Source organism: Talpa europaea (assembly GCF_964194135.1).
Source record: "Talpa europaea genome assembly, chromosome: 1".
Lineage (NCBI taxonomy): Eukaryota > Metazoa > Chordata > Mammalia > Eulipotyphla > Talpidae > Talpa > Talpa europaea.
In genome coordinates this window covers 2,571,999-2,586,665 of record NC_140073.1, presented here as the reverse complement: position 1 = coordinate 2,586,665, position 14,667 = coordinate 2,571,999, and the positions used below count along the sequence as shown (strand labels likewise).

Sequence of the window (14,667 nt, the reverse complement as noted above, 5' to 3'; positions counted from 1 at the left end):
AAGCCCTGGGGCCCGGGCACCCGGCCGGGACCCTGCTTCTGATGCCACCGCTGTGTCTGCACAGGGGCCGAGGAGGTGCTGCTGCTGGCCCGGCGGACAGACCTGCGGCGGATCTCACTGGACACGCCCGACTTCACCGACATCGTGCTGCAGGTGGCCGACGTGCGGCACGCCATCGCCATCGACTACGACCCGCTGGAGGGCTACGTCTATTGGACAGACGACGAGGTGCGGGCCATCCGCCGGGCGCGCCTGGACGGGTCAGGGGCGCAGACGCTGGTCAACTCGGAGGTCAACGACCCCGACGGCATCGCGGTGGACTGGGTGGCCCGCAACCTGTACTGGACGGACACGGGCACCGACCGCATCGAGGTGACACGCCTCAACGGCACCGCCCGCAAGATCCTGGTGTCTGAGGACCTGGATGAACCCCGCGCCATCGTGCTGCACCCTGGCATGGGGTAAGGCTGGGGCGCGGGTCGGCACTCTCGCCAGGCTGAGGGATGCCAGACCCGGGCAGTTCGGGGACATTGAGCTGCACCGGGTCCCCAGAGAAGGGCTTGCTGAGACCCTGGGGCCCAGGCTTTGCCCTGAGTCCTCACTCAGGCCTGGGAAACTGGGGACGGGGGGTGGGGTGGGGAGGCTGGCCCAGGGCCAGACTCTCAGAGCCCCCTCCCACCTGGTGGCGTGTGCAAGACACCTGAGACCTAGGGCGTCTCTCCACCTGGGCTTCCGTGCCCCGCTGTGAGGGGCTCAGCCTGCCCGTGCTCCCAGGCTGGGGCAGTCATGCTGGCAGAGCACTTCAAACCTGAGGCTCCGCCCGTGGGCAGGCATAGCCTGCAGTGCAGGGGGCTGAAGCCCAGCACAGCCGAGGGTCTTGCCCAAGGTCACACAGCCCAGAAGGTTCCTCCTTCAACTTAGGGTTCTGTGGAAACAGAGCTAGTTCGTGGGTGGGGAGCCCGCCAGCGGCTGAGCTGTGTGCCCGCCGGCCTTGTACAGACTGAGTTGCTTGCCTTTGCACGTGGGACCCCTTCAGCTATTTGGAGAAGGGCCCATGCCCCTCCTTCCTCCCTGTCGGTGCTCAACCCTGCAGCCCGTGCGTCCCTGGCTGGTCATCTGCTGTCTGCCATCTGTGGGGCTGGGACTGAGCCCCCAGGGCTGGAGCTGCCCCCTCCACCCGGCGCTGGTGCATTGTTTCCCGAGCATCAGCGAGGTGGGGGGTGCGGGGGGCTTGGGTGTCACTCTCAGCCCCAGGGATGCAGGAGGGACAGACAGATGCACACTTTAATGGACGTGTGCTTCTTCTCCAGCCTCATGTACTGGACAGACTGGGGGGAAAACCCCAAAATCGAGTGCGCCCACCTGGACGGGCAGGAGCGGTACGTCCTGGTGAACACCTCCCTGGGCTGGCCCAATGGCCTGGCTCTGGACCTGCAGGAGGAGAAGCTGTACTGGGGAGACGCCAAGACAGACAAAATTGAGGTGAGTGCCCACGGGCCAGCTGCAGAAACCGCGTGGCGGGCTGTCCCAGGGCCTGCGTTCTGCTCAGAGGCCAGCCTGCGCCCACAGTTGTGGGCCTCACGTGGTCACAGTTCTATCTTTAGGCCAAATAGAATCCTTGAGAAAATACTTGGTTAGGATGGGTCCCTGACCGGTGCATAGACCTTGGAGGGGGCATTGTGGCAGCAGGTGCAGGGCGGTTCACTATGGATTCGGGCAGACAGAGAGTCCTGGAGCCCTCAGTGGTTTTTTCAGGCCTCTGTGCTCTCTCAGGGAGCCAGGTGCACAGGTACCCCTGGCAGGGAGCTGGCAGCGAGGAGGCAGGCAGGCTGGGGAGCCCCCAGTCCACCGTGAATCTTCATGCTCTTTCTCTGGCGCTCTCTGGCGTGCTCTTCTGGTCTCGCCTCTTCTGTAGTCTGTGCCAGCGTTGCCGCCGCTTTTATCCTGCCCCAGGTGCGCGCACTCATGCACGCCCACACACCACGCTCCGGTGTCCACCATCAGGCCGCGTGCCCTGCGCCCACACCCCCAAGGACTGTCCTCTTAACACCATCAAGGCCGCAGGTGATGGCCACAGCGGCTCGTGGTGTAACAAGCCTGATTGTTCACTTTCCCTGCAGCGGCTGAGTGAGTGGCTCCGGGGGGCCTGTGGTCTCGTAAGATGTCGTCAGGGGGACACCGGCCCTCTGAACTCTTGTGTGGCTTCTTGTCTAGTTCAAACTTGAACTATTTCAAAGTGCAGAGTTGCCATGAAGAGAAAGAACGCTCACACCTCCACGCCCAGCCTAAGGCATGAAGTGCTCTGAGTGCAGGAGAAGCCCATGGGGCCGCTCCTGTGTTGGCCAGCTCACCCCCGCCTGGAACCCGATTGGGCCAGCACCAGCCAGCTCATGGCTGCACCTGGTGGCCCACCCCATGCTCCAGGCACCAAACCTGGGCCTCTCCACTGCCCACAGCTGCAGGAGCCATGGCCTGGAGCTGGCCCAGTGGGCCCCACGCTCTTCCCTGCACCCCTGGACCAGGGACTGCGGCCCTGGGGCACGTGTCAGGGGAACCCCAGCATCCGCCATCACTGCCAGCCTCTGCTGCTGCCTGAGCCCCCGCAGGGCCACTGGTGGCTGACAGTGAAGTGCCCCTAACCTGTGCCGCTCGCCCTGCCCGTGAGCAGGCTCTGCGCCAATGCTGGAGGGGGGGGCAATGCTGCGCAATGCTGCGCCAATGCCCGAGGGGGGGTTGTCCGCCCTTAGGGGGTGGCGGCGAGCATGGTAGATGTCTCCAAGAGGTTGTGCCAGCAGACGGGCTGCAGGCAAGGCAGATGCTGGGGAGGAACTGGCTTTCCCTGTGAAGAGCTGATCTGAGCCCTGGCATTCTCCCCTGTTCTGAGACTTGCCGGGTAGCTGCGGCCAACCCTGATGAGCTGGGTGGGGTGCAGATACCTGCCGCTGCTCGGCTGGCTATGAGCCTTCATCTGTTGGGCTCTGGGGCAGCCCCCTCCCGGGGGTCCCCTGCTAACCTGGGCTGGGCAGCCACCCTGGCAGTCAGGGTTGGGCCAGCCTGGGACAGCCCCTCGGGAACCCGCTCATCACCCCCATAAGGGCATCTGGGAGCCCCAGGTGACTCCCTCACAGGCTTATGCTGGGCGGCAGCCTCAGCAGCCCTCCCCACCCACGGGCCACGCAGATGCGTCCCTGCCCAGCAGACGACACACAGCCGCCTCTCTGGCCCGTCGCGGTGGTGGAAAGAGTTGTGGGAGACTCACTGCGTGCTTGCGGATGGGGCTCTGGGAGCCCCCCCCGGCCCCCTGCTGCCTCCTCTGGCTAGGACTCTTGGGGGGCTGGGGTTCCCTGTGCTGGTGGGAGCTGCCACCACCTGGCACGGAGTTCCCGCAGGGACCCACACACTCAGCGGGTGGGCAGGTGGGCGGGCTGGGCATGAATCACAGACCGAGAAGTTAAAAATACCTCCGGCCCCGGCTCCTGGTGTTCGCTGAGTGGAGGGGAGACTTCTAGCAGGACCAGAATAAACCCTCGACGCAGGAGTGACAGCCTGCCAGCCGCGTGCCCCTCCGCGGGGATCGAGCCAGGGCTCGGCTTCTGCTCCGAGAGCCACGGGCTGGGGATTTAGGGGTGGGGTTGAGATTTTTTAATACACAGGCCAAAATAACTGTGGCAGTTTAAGGCCGAGTGTCGTCAGTTACTCCATCAGAGAACAGAATTCTCAGGTTCATTAAACGAGTGATTTCGAAGGGCCCATTTGCTTGTGTCTCTTTGCAAGACCGAGTCAGCAGGAACGGGATTCAGCATAAGGAAGCTGCCCTTGGGCGGCTTTCTGGGGTTCACCCTTTCCTGGGCCAGCCTGCAGACCCCACAGCTGCGGTCCTGCCCCTGGGAGCCCACTGAGAGGGTGGGCTTCTTTAGGGTCTCCACCTGCCCCTCCTTCGCCATAGCTGTTGATGTGTCCCACGCCGGGCTGGTCAGGGGCCGGTATCTGCTGTGTCCCGTCCCACCCTGTCCTGGCTGTGAGGGTGGCGTCAGCTGGGCCCAAGTGGGCACAGGGCGAAAGATCAGAGAGTGAGGCCAGCGTGGGTGCCTGGGGCATCTGGTTTGACTACTGGAGCAGCTCTTGGGGATACCTCAGGAACGCCCAGAACAGGGGCGGAAACTCTGGGCACTGTGCCAGGTTGCCCCTCCACGCAGCTGTCAAGTTCTGAGTGCTGTTTGTGCTTTTAGATGACTGGGGGTAAATTAAGACAAAAATCGTATGTGATTCAAAGGTCAGTGTCCACCAATAAAGTTTATTTTTGGCTTTTGCACAAATAAAGTTTTATTGGAACAGGGCCACGTTCGCCCTTTCGCGCGCTCTCCCTGCTGCTCTCACCCGGCCAGGACCGTTACGGCCACGACGCTGAAAATATTTATGATCCTTGGCAGAAATAGTTTGTCAGCCCCTGTCCTGGAAAATCTGCCTCCCACACGCGCTCCCTGCGCCAGCCTTCCTGGGTGTCCCAGATTCCATGCTGCTATTTCTGAGTTCTGTTTCCACGCTTTACCCTCCCAGGATGCAAATGTGAGTGTTCCCCTGGCTTGAGCTCTGCTCAGGGCTCTGGGGAAGGTTCCAGAAACCCCTGAGCCGGGCCTGGAGGGAACACAGATGCAGTGTTGAGGCCCCATCGTGCTCCGGATGGGGGAGCCTCTGTCCCAACAGAAGCGCTTTTAGCACTGGGCCCAGCATTGCCTGCCCCTCCTGGCCAACCTTGCTGTTTCATCCCCGCCGCCGAGCAGCAGAGGCCAGAGCCTCTAGTCCCGCTGCTCAGTCTACCTTCCGCTTTTGTCGCCTGCAAAACAGAGGCGCTGGAGCCTCTCTGATGAGCTGGAAATACGGTCTGGCTGGAAGGAGCTTGCGGAGAGCTGCCTTCCCTTGCCTGTCTTGCATCCCGGCCGAGCCGAGCTGGCTATTGTGTTGTTATCACGTCTTCCTTCTAACGCAGTCTACTCCGGGCTCACCTGTCTGCACAACAGCGTCTGGGCCTGTTTGTCTCTGGGTTGCAGTCAGTGAAGGCATGTGTGCGTGTGACAGTATTTTTCTCCTCTGTGGCTTTTGTGGTTGATGCTTTTAATCAGCACTGACTCTTACAGAAAAAGAGGCGGCGTTTGCATCTCAGAATAGATGGCCACTGGTGCAGTCTGGGGGTGGGAAGTGCCTTAGAGATGCAGAGTCACACTCAGAACCGGAAGCGCCCTCCGAGCTGGTGCACAGACAGGTGAAGCCCTTAGTGGGTCCAGCCCCTGGAGCCTCAGTGCTAGGTATGTCTGGTCTCCCATGCTGCCTGGCACAGGCGTTGCTAATCGATGCCAGGACCCCTTCCATGGAGCCCACCCTGGTCTGGTCCCACGCTTGGTACCCTAGGCGGCCACTGCCAGCCCGTCAGCGTTGCCTCTTCCAAACCATGCTGGCTCTGCATAGCACCCTCATGGGCAGGGGCGGCTGGGCCAGGCCCGGCCCATGAGCTGTGTGGCAGCCCCCTTCCCTGTCCCCTGCTTTGTACAGTGCCTGGCAAGGTGCAGGGGGAGCTAGGGGGCAAGGGGAAGCAAGCCAGTTGTTCCCGGCAGCTCAGACCCTCATCTGCTGTCCCACAGGTGATCAACATTGATGGAACCAAGAGGCGGACCCTCCTGGAGGATAAGCTCCCGCACATTTTCGGGTTCACGCTGCTGGGGGACTTCATCTACTGGACCGACTGGCAGCGACGCAGCATCGAGCGTGTGCACAAGGTCAAGGCCAGTCGGGACGTCATCATCGACCAGCTGCCTGACCTGATGGGGCTCAAAGCCGTGAATGTGGCCAAGGTCGTTGGTGAGTCCGGCCCACCCAGTCAGCCTCGAGTGCTGGTCAGCCATCCTGACCGGCCCAGGGTGGAAGCAGCCCAGGGTTCTGGCTGCCTCTGGTTCAGGGGGAGCTCGGCTTAGGGCTGAAACTGGGGGCCTGGGTGCAGCAGGGCGTGGGCGGGACAGGGCGTGGTGGTGACGGCTGGATGAATTCGGTGTCCTAACTGGTGGGGTTGACCAGGCGGAGCTTTTGGACCAGCGTCCCGTCACACAGCTGCCGTTGCTGGGTGCCAGCGCTGGCCCGGTGCTGGCCCACTGCCTTGCTGCCCCGGAAGACACTAGATGCTTGTTGCATTCATGGCCCTGCTTAGGCTGGGGAGGGGGAGGCAGAGCCTCCCAGCGGGCAGGCGGGTGGGGGGCCAGTGCTTACCTTCAGGCTGCTAACTGTCTACTGGCAAGGACCCGCCCCAGCCCTGCTGCCGGGGAGCTGCATTGGGGGTGTTAGAAGGTTGCCTGGCTCTAAAACACGAGAGCAGTCCTTTGAGCTTGGGATTTAGGGAGTACCTGTGGGGACGGCACTCACCTGGCAAAGGGCAGCCTGGCAAAGCCTTGGTGGTGTGGCCGCAAGGATGATCAGGGAGCAACCTGAGCTTGTGTGGCTTGGGGGAGGGGGGGCCTGCTGTGCCCCCACAGTCCTCGCGTCGGCTAAGTTGGTTACCGGCTTGGCACCTTGCAAGGAGCGCCTTACCCACAGCGGCAGGCAAGACCCCCCTGTACATCTGGCAAACCGAAAATAAAACGCGGTCAGGAGAACGTGTTGGTGGTGGGGCTTCAATGTGGGGTGTTGTCTCGTCTCGCCCCCTCCCTCCCCCCACCATCACTGTCCTTTTCTCGCGGCGGGATTAACTGAGCGGTGGGGAAGCCTTCTTTTCTTAGCTTAAATACTTAACACTAAATTAAAGCCAGTTTTCACAGCGCTTCAGTAGGTGAGCGAAGTTAGCAGATGCCAAAAACAAGGGGCACGCTATGTGCCCCCCATGCTGCCGCGGGGAGGCGGTGTGATGTCCCGAGCGCAGCCGAGATTTTGATGCCTGAGACTTGGTGAATTGAGGGGCGGCTGGTGGGAGCCTGGGTGCCACCTGGGGATGGGCAGCGGCCCCGATCTGGCCTGTCCCTGTGTTGCTGGGATTGGGGCTCAGGCCAGGCTGGATCTCCCAGGTCTCTCTCTGTCCCAGCTGTCTCCGAACCTTACACCCAGGCCCCCAGTGACCTCTCTGCACCCCAGTTTCCTTGACTGAAAACAGGGGATGGGTCAGCTCCACTCCCAGCTCGTGGTGTGGACGGGGTTGCTCTGAGTTGGCACTTGGTAGCCAGAGCCGCCGCCGTGCAGGAGGGGGAGATGAAGCCTCGTACAACTGTGGGTCCCCCCGTCTCTGCTGGGGCGCTGGTGTGTACAGACTGTGCACCCCCTTCCAGGGACCAACCCGTGTGCAGACAGGAATGGTGGGTGCAGCCACCTGTGCTTCTTCACGCCCCGCGCCACCAAGTGCGGCTGTCCTATCGGCCTGGAGCTGCTGAGCGACCTGAGGACCTGCATCGTGCCCGAGGCCTTCCTGGTCTTTACCAGCAGGGCCGCCATCCACAGGATCTCCCTGGAGACCAACCACAACGATGTGGCCATCCCACTCACGGGCGTCAAGGAGGCCTCCGCGCTGGACTTTGACGTGTCCAACAGTCACATCTACTGGACGGATGTCAGCCTGAAGGTATGGCGCCCGTTGTCCCGTGGCGCCGCTCCACACGGGGCTCTTGGTGGGAGCCGGGCTGGTGGTTGTGACTCGGCCCAAGCCCACAGGACAGCCCGCTTGGACAACCCGTGGTCTCGCGCTCCTGTCGCCCAGGGGATGCATCTGGGTGATGCTGGCCTGGGAAGATGCCAGACGGGTGTTCCTCTCCACGGTGCTTCATTTGGGTGACTTGGTGTGGCGCCAACAAAGCACAGGCGGGATCTCTGATCTGGGCAGGCGGGGAATGAAGAGTCCTGGAGCCCTCGGTGGCTTTTTCAGGCTTTTATTGAGCCTTTTACATCCTCTGTAGTGCCGCAGCCAGGTAACTGGCAGGCAGGTACCAGCCTCCCGGCACCCGGCGAATTCTCTCTCTTTCTGGGCTCCCTGGCGTCTCTCATGGTCTCCTGCTGTCTCTGCTTCTCTGCTGCTGCTACAGTTCTGCTGGCGTCCCTATGACGCCGCCCTCATATGCCCCGCCTCTCGGCACAGGTGCACCCACTTACGCACACCCTCACCCTACTCCAGGTGCCGCCACTGGGCGCCCCTGCCTGCCCACAGGCATGCGTCTTAGATGCCAATGACGGGAGGGCGGAAAATCCTGACAATTCCCACTTACCCTACACTTGGGGTGGGTAATTCAGATGCCCACAACGACCAACCACAGACCAACCACAACGACGCAATTCAGGGGGCATCGTGGGGCGGAGCTGGGCCCTCCGTGACTCCACGCTGTAGCTCCCAGCAGCCGCGCCGTCCCATCACCAGGCGGCCGGGATTCGGCCTCGCCCGTGGATGGGATGCTCTGCCGGCGACGGGGCCTCACGGGAGACGCTGTCTGAAGCGGCACTGACTCCGCCTCCCCTCCCTGGGCCCCGCGTGCCGAGCAGACGCAGACGGGACATCTCTCCAGGAGTTTTCTGATTTTAGAAGCCACAGGGTTCATTGTAGAGAGAGGAAATGAGGCGGCATGAAGAGGGAAATCAAAGTCGCCGCCAAGTCGACCCTGCTGACGGGCTTTTTGCTGGGACCGCGTCTCCAAAGGAGACCCGCCTGCCTGCGGGGTCCCAGCTGCCGGCAGGTGTCCCGTTACGCCGTTGCAGACTGTTGCAGACTGTTGTGCTCCGTCCTCGAGGCGCGTGGACTGGCCCCTGTGTGCGCGCCCCACGCCCGCAGGCTCCGCGTGGCCCTTGTTTCGCGGCTCCCCCCCCGCCGAGCACCATGTCCCGGGGCTTCTCCATGTAGAGTCTGGTTGCGGCGCCTTCATCTCTAGGACTCTCATTCGCTCCTTGGGCTCAGATTTTACTGGGTCAGAGGACACGACTGTTTAAGGCTGTGAATAAGCACAGACTAATGGACGTCAATACCGTGCCTTGCCACAAATATGGACGTACACGTAAATAAAATAAGTGTAAATGTCACCAGACCGTCCTCCTGAAGGGCGTTTGGCTGTGTTTTTAGAGCCCCCGGGCGGGAGCTGCGCCAGGCATGGCGCTGGTGGCCCGGGTCTCCCTCGAGGCACCTGACAAGCCCTTTGCCTCCTGCCCACCCAGACCATCAGCCGCGCCTTCATGAACGGGAGCTCCGTGGAGCACGTGGTGGAGTTTGGCCTCGACTACCCGGAGGGCATGGCCGTCGACTGGCTGGGCAAGAACCTCTACTGGGCGGACACCGGGACCAACAGGATCGAAGTGGCCCGGCTGGATGGGCAGTTCCGGCAGGTCCTTGTGTGGCGGGACCTGGACAACCCCAGGTCACTGGCCCTGGACCCCACCCAGGGGTGAGGGCCGATTTCGATCCACCCCCTTCCACCCCACTTCAGCCCAAGGAGGACCCGAGCCCAGGGGGTGGCCGCCGGCCAGCAGGGCCTTGGAAGTGTCTCACTCACGTCACAGGGGGAGACTGAGGTCTAGAGCAGAGGGAGGCGTGGAAAACACCATAGGTGTGTCCTGGGCACGCTCCCTGTGTCTAGGGTGCCAGGGCGGACATCTTTGTCCCTGCTCTACTGACATGGAAGCTGAGACCCAGGGGGTGGGGGGCAGACCAAGTCAGCACGGTGCCCACCCCCCGCCAGAACTGACCCTCAGGCTGCAGGGTCATGGCTGCGTCTCCTGCTCCTATGAGTGGGCTCCCCTGAGCCCCCCGCCGCCCCCTGGTATCTTTCAGCTACATCTACTGGACCGAGTGGGGCGGGAAGCCCCGGATCGTGCGGGCCTTCATGGATGGGACCAACTGCATGACGCTGGTGGACAAGGTGGGCCGGGCAAATGACCTCACCATCGACTACGCTGACCAACGTCTGTACTGGACCGACCTGGACACCAACATGATCGAGTCATCCAACATGCTGGGTGAGGCCCGGGGCCTTGTGGGCCAAGGGGGCGCCCCCCTCCCACCCTGCTGCCCCATGGGAGGGGCGGGCAAGCGTGCCCTGGCAGATGCCTAGGCGTGGCCACAGAGGCTGGCCAGGGCTGTGTCCTGCACACCCACTGAGAGCCGGTCCCCTGAACCCTGTGCCACCTGTGACCCTACACTACATGATACAGGTTTTCATGGGTGGGGAAACTGAGGCCAGGGCGATCCTGAGACAGGCCCAAGGTCACAGAGCCCCCTTGGGCCCCAGGAGCACGTGTTCAGTCTCCTGACCCTGAGCACCTACTGTGTGCCAAGCCACACCCCAAATCCTGGGATGGGGGGGTGGGGGTAACCTCACTCTGAGTTCCCAGCAGCAGGGGTGGGATTTGAACCCAGACCCAGGGGCTGCACATGGGTGGACGTGGCCTGCGTTGCCCTTGCAGGAGAGTGTGGATCACAGGGTCACGCGGCTTCTGTTGATCCTGTCTCCTAAAGTGGCCTCATGCCTCATGGCTCCCGGTGACTGGTTTGCCTGCCGGGTCCGGGCGTGGCCTGGCTGGCCCTGCTGACGCCGGCCGTGTGCCCCCACGCAGGTCAGGAGCGGGTTGTGATCGCTGATGACCTCCCGCACCCCTTCGGCCTGACGCAGTACAGCGACTACATCTACTGGACGGACTGGAACCTGCACAGCATCGAGCGGGCCGACAAGACCAGTGGCCGGAACCGCACCCTCATCCAGGGCCACCTGGACTTCGTGATGGACATCCTGGTGTTCCACTCCTCCCGCCAGGACGGCCTCAATGACTGCACGCACAGCAATGGGCAGTGTGGGCAGCTGTGCCTTGCCATTCCCGGGGGCCACCGCTGTGGCTGTGCCTCACACTACACCCTGGACCCCAGCAGCCGCAACTGCAGCCGTAAGTGTCTCACACCGCCTGCCCCCACCCTCATGTCAGGCCAGGCCGGCCCCGGGGCCGAAGCACAGAGGTGCTTCCTCTCCAGGGTTCCGTGGTGGACATGGGCAGTTGGGGAGGCTGTGCGCTGCACAAGTGGTGTGATGGTAACTAGAGGCCCAGGCTGGGGGCACCTGTTGCTTCGTCGGGACAGGACCATAGGCCCAACCCTCAGCCGGCACATCTCGCACCCATGCGGAGCTCGGTCGTGTTCTAAGCGCTTTCCACAGCTCCTTGTTGGGTAGGGAGCATCACTGTTTCACAGACCAGGTACTGAGGTACAGAGGTGCATGGTAACCTGCCCAGAGCCACACAGGGGTCAAGTTGGAACCAGGTTTGGGTCTGGGCAGCTGGCCCCAGCTGCTCCTGACCCCTTGCCACCCAACCTCACGCCCGCTCGTGTGACCGCACACCGACCCTCTGAATTAGCTAGGCCCTTTGCTCTCATTTGGATGCGTAGATTGAGGTTCAGAGAGCCTGGGAGCAACTCCCACAGGCCCACAGAGTACAGATGTGTCCTACTGGCAGCTTTTCCCCAGCTGACCTCAGCAGGGCCCAGTCTGCCCAGCACGTGGCTGTCTCTGGCCCTCGTCATTGTCTGGGCCCTGGCAGGGCCTCCCACGCTGCCCCCCGGGGTTAGTAGGCCTGTCGTCCTCGTTCCAGAAGCCAAGGCTTCCCAGGGGCTTGTGCAAGGCCCGAGCTGGTGTGTGACAGGCCTGGAGCCACACAGGGGACCCCCTGCACTCTTGGGTTCCCTTCGGTCCTCCTTGAGGGTCAGGTCCTCCCCTGGAGGGGAGGCCTTTGACTTGGGTCTCCTCTCCAGACCTGGGGTGGCACCTGGGACCCAAACCCCTGACAGTGGGGGCAGGTGGTGGCCCCAACCGTCCTGGGCAAAACAGTTTCCAAGCCTGTCAGCACCCCCGTGTCCCCATGGGGTCACTGACCTGCTCACCTGTGCACACGCAGGCAGGTCACACGGCCGTCCAGCCTTCGGGCGAGTTCTCAGGCCTCCCTTCTTCTTAAGCCTTAATTACTTAAAACTAAGCGGAGACCTGTTTTTCAGCAACACACACACTTAGAAAGTCCTGGAATAGCAGCGACACAGACACAGCATGGCGCCTGAACCCCCAGAGCCCACCCCAGCCCTCCCCACACACGCCTGAGGGCACGTGTGCAGGCTTGGCCCGCCCGTTCCCTGCTCCCCGGGCGCTGACCGCCCGTCCTGTCTGCTTGCCCCCCAGCGCCAACCGCCTTCTTGCTGTTCAGCCAAAAATGTGCCATCAGCCGGATGGTCCCCGACGACCAGCGCAGCCCCGACCTCATCCTGCCGCTGCACGGGCTTCGGAACGTCCGAGCCATCACCTACGACCCGCTGGACAGGTCCATCTACTGGGTGGACGGGCGCCAGAACATCAAGCGCGCCCAGGACGACGGGACGCGGGCAAGTGTCCCCGCAGCGACGTGGGGTGCGCTGGCAGCGCTCCCTGGCCGGCTCCAGGCTCGCTGCCCCTCTGTGGCGCAGCACGCGGCGGGGGCACCACGGCAGGGTGTGTGGTTCTGTCTGCGTCCTGCGTGGAGGAGCTCAGACCGATTGCTCTTGGCTCTCGGGGGTCAGGCAGCCAACGGGGGTTTCCTCTTAGTGCTTTTGTGCTGCTCTGGGGCACCCCTCTGCCCTTGGTGCCTCTGGGCTTATCCATGCCATGGGCGCTGTCCTCTTGTCCCGCTGTGATACTGTCTGCGCACCCTAAAGTCCGGTGAAAGGCCCGGGCTGGCGGGGACAGGCAGGGCACCCGCTGGAACTGCGGGAGCAGCTGTGTTGGGGGCCAGCATGCTGCCCCCCAGACAAGAGACTAGTGGTCCAGGAGGGCCCCTTGCATGTGTTTGGGGTTCGATACCCAAGCCCTGCGATGAAGGGGCTCTTTACCTCGAAGACGCATCTTGTGGGGTATCTTGTGGGTTTTGTGGATCGTCTGAAATGGGGTGCAGTAAGGACCCAGTCGGTGGCTCAGGGCTTGCGGGGACAGGGCCATCAGCAGGCGTGGATGCCTGTGGGTAGGGGCAGCCCTCCGCTCCCACCCGTGCTTCTCACGTGTGGAGCTGAGCGAAAGCAGGCGTGAAGTCTGTGCGAAGCCCAAGCAGCTGGCACTCTCTGCCCAAAGCCAGGCGGGGCTTTGAAAGGCGGGTTCTCAGAATGGCCGCCTCTCCGTGTTGTGTGCCCGATGTCCCCACAGGCTGGGGCTGCCGGCTTGGCCGCCAGGCCCCGGGGTTCCGTCTGCACGAGCCACACACCCTGGCAGCTCTCAGTCCAGCGGGCATTGCAGTCGGTGGCATAGTGGGGGATGCGGGGTCGTCTCCCTGCAGGTCACACGGCTGTGCTGCCTGGGCCAGAGCAGGCCTTTCTCCTCGGGGCCCCAGGGGCCAGCAGAGGCCCCGTGAGTGCGGAGGCCGGTTCTCCTTCCTTGGAGAGGGCAGGGGTTCAAGCTGAGCAGGGAGGGCCTGGAGGCACCGCCACACCCCCTTTTCATGATCGAGAAGAACGTAGTTTGGGGTCTCACCCAGGCGCAGTTTGTCAGTGGACATGTCCTCTCTGAGAATCCCATTGCAGCTCTTGGGGTTAGGGTGAGGTCACCCCCCCGTGTCTGTCCACAGAGCCCCCTTGGACATCCCAGGGCCCGAAGCACTGGGTAGCCCCCCGGTCTGTCCCGTTATCCAGAATTTACCACCACGTAAACTCTGCCCCTTTTCAACTCGTCAGGTGTGTTTGGATGCCTTGTCCAGCCTGAGAGGAGCCCCGAGGGGTGGTGACCGCCTTTGCGCCCTGGCGTCCTCCTGGTGGGGCTTGATTCTGTCGCGGCCCACAAGGGGAAGTGCTGATTGTGGAGGTTGTGGGCGATGCCGGTGCCCGCACAGCAGCTCTGAGCCCTGAGTGGGGCCTGTGCAGGCGGCGCTGTGACAGCCTCTGCAGGAGCAGCCTGGCGGGTGGAGGGAGGGCTCTGTGCAGGTGACAGTCCCTTGGAGCTGGAGAAGTGTTAATTGACGGCTGCGGCTCCCCTGCTGGGAAAGTTACTGGGCGCAAATTGCCTTCAAGTCTCCTTGCAGAGGATTCTTTCATGGGGTGCAGGCAAAAGCAGAGAAAGACTTTGAAGAACAAGTCTGGTGGAACAGCTCCGGATTTGCTGCATGATGCAAAAAACATGTGCTTCGCCCCCTGCGGCTCAGGCGGAGCCCCTGGCTGGCGACTGTGGTCCCTTATTGGGGTACCCTCGCCCACCCCCACGGGTGCCCTTTGAGGCACCTGCGGGACTGAGTTGGTTTTCCTTGTGGTCAATGGACAGACATGAGCTGCACCACCTTGTTAGCCCTTTCCAGGCATGGCCCCAGTATCCTCACGCAGCACCACCTCCACCGCTGTCCCCAGACTAGCCGTGTTCCCTGGTTGCAGCTCTGTCCCCAGGTGACAGGCCTCTCTGAGTTTGTCTCCCTGGGGGCTCATCTGGTTGTAGGGTCCTGCCCTTTCACATCTGACTCATCTCAGCAGCCTCCAGGGACGTCCCTGCTGGAGCCAGGGTCGGGTGTAGTCACCTACCCGGCCCTGCACGTGTGGCGTCCACCCTGCATGCGTGGCGTCCACAACAGTGCATCCCACTGCCGTGGCCTCATCTGCTGGCACTAACCGAGAAGCTTCTCGGCCTGAGTGTGGTTCTGTGCAATGAAATCAGTGTTGGGGTGCAGAAAACTCGCTGACCTGTC

At 62.7% G+C, this 14,667-nt stretch overlaps 1 protein-coding gene across 1 annotated transcript in view; it reads left to right on the top strand.

Annotated features, from left to right (window-relative positions):
- The window catches only part of LRP5 (LDL receptor related protein 5), a gene marked incomplete at both ends in the record, with an annotated part of 73,873 nt that overhangs the window by 43,829 nt on the left and 15,377 nt on the right, over window positions 1-14,667 (top strand). Inside the window, 8 exons of the mRNA XM_084243271.1 lie at window positions 65-461; window positions 1,311-1,482; window positions 5,637-5,853; window positions 7,302-7,591; window positions 9,163-9,389; window positions 9,776-9,960; window positions 10,558-10,881; window positions 12,159-12,358. Coding sequence (XP_084099397.1) covers window positions 65-461; window positions 1,311-1,482; window positions 5,637-5,853; window positions 7,302-7,591; window positions 9,163-9,389; window positions 9,776-9,960; window positions 10,558-10,881; window positions 12,159-12,358 — 2,012 coding nt within the window. The remainder of the gene's footprint in view (window positions 1-64; window positions 462-1,310; window positions 1,483-5,636; window positions 5,854-7,301; window positions 7,592-9,162; window positions 9,390-9,775; window positions 9,961-10,557; window positions 10,882-12,158; window positions 12,359-14,667) is intronic.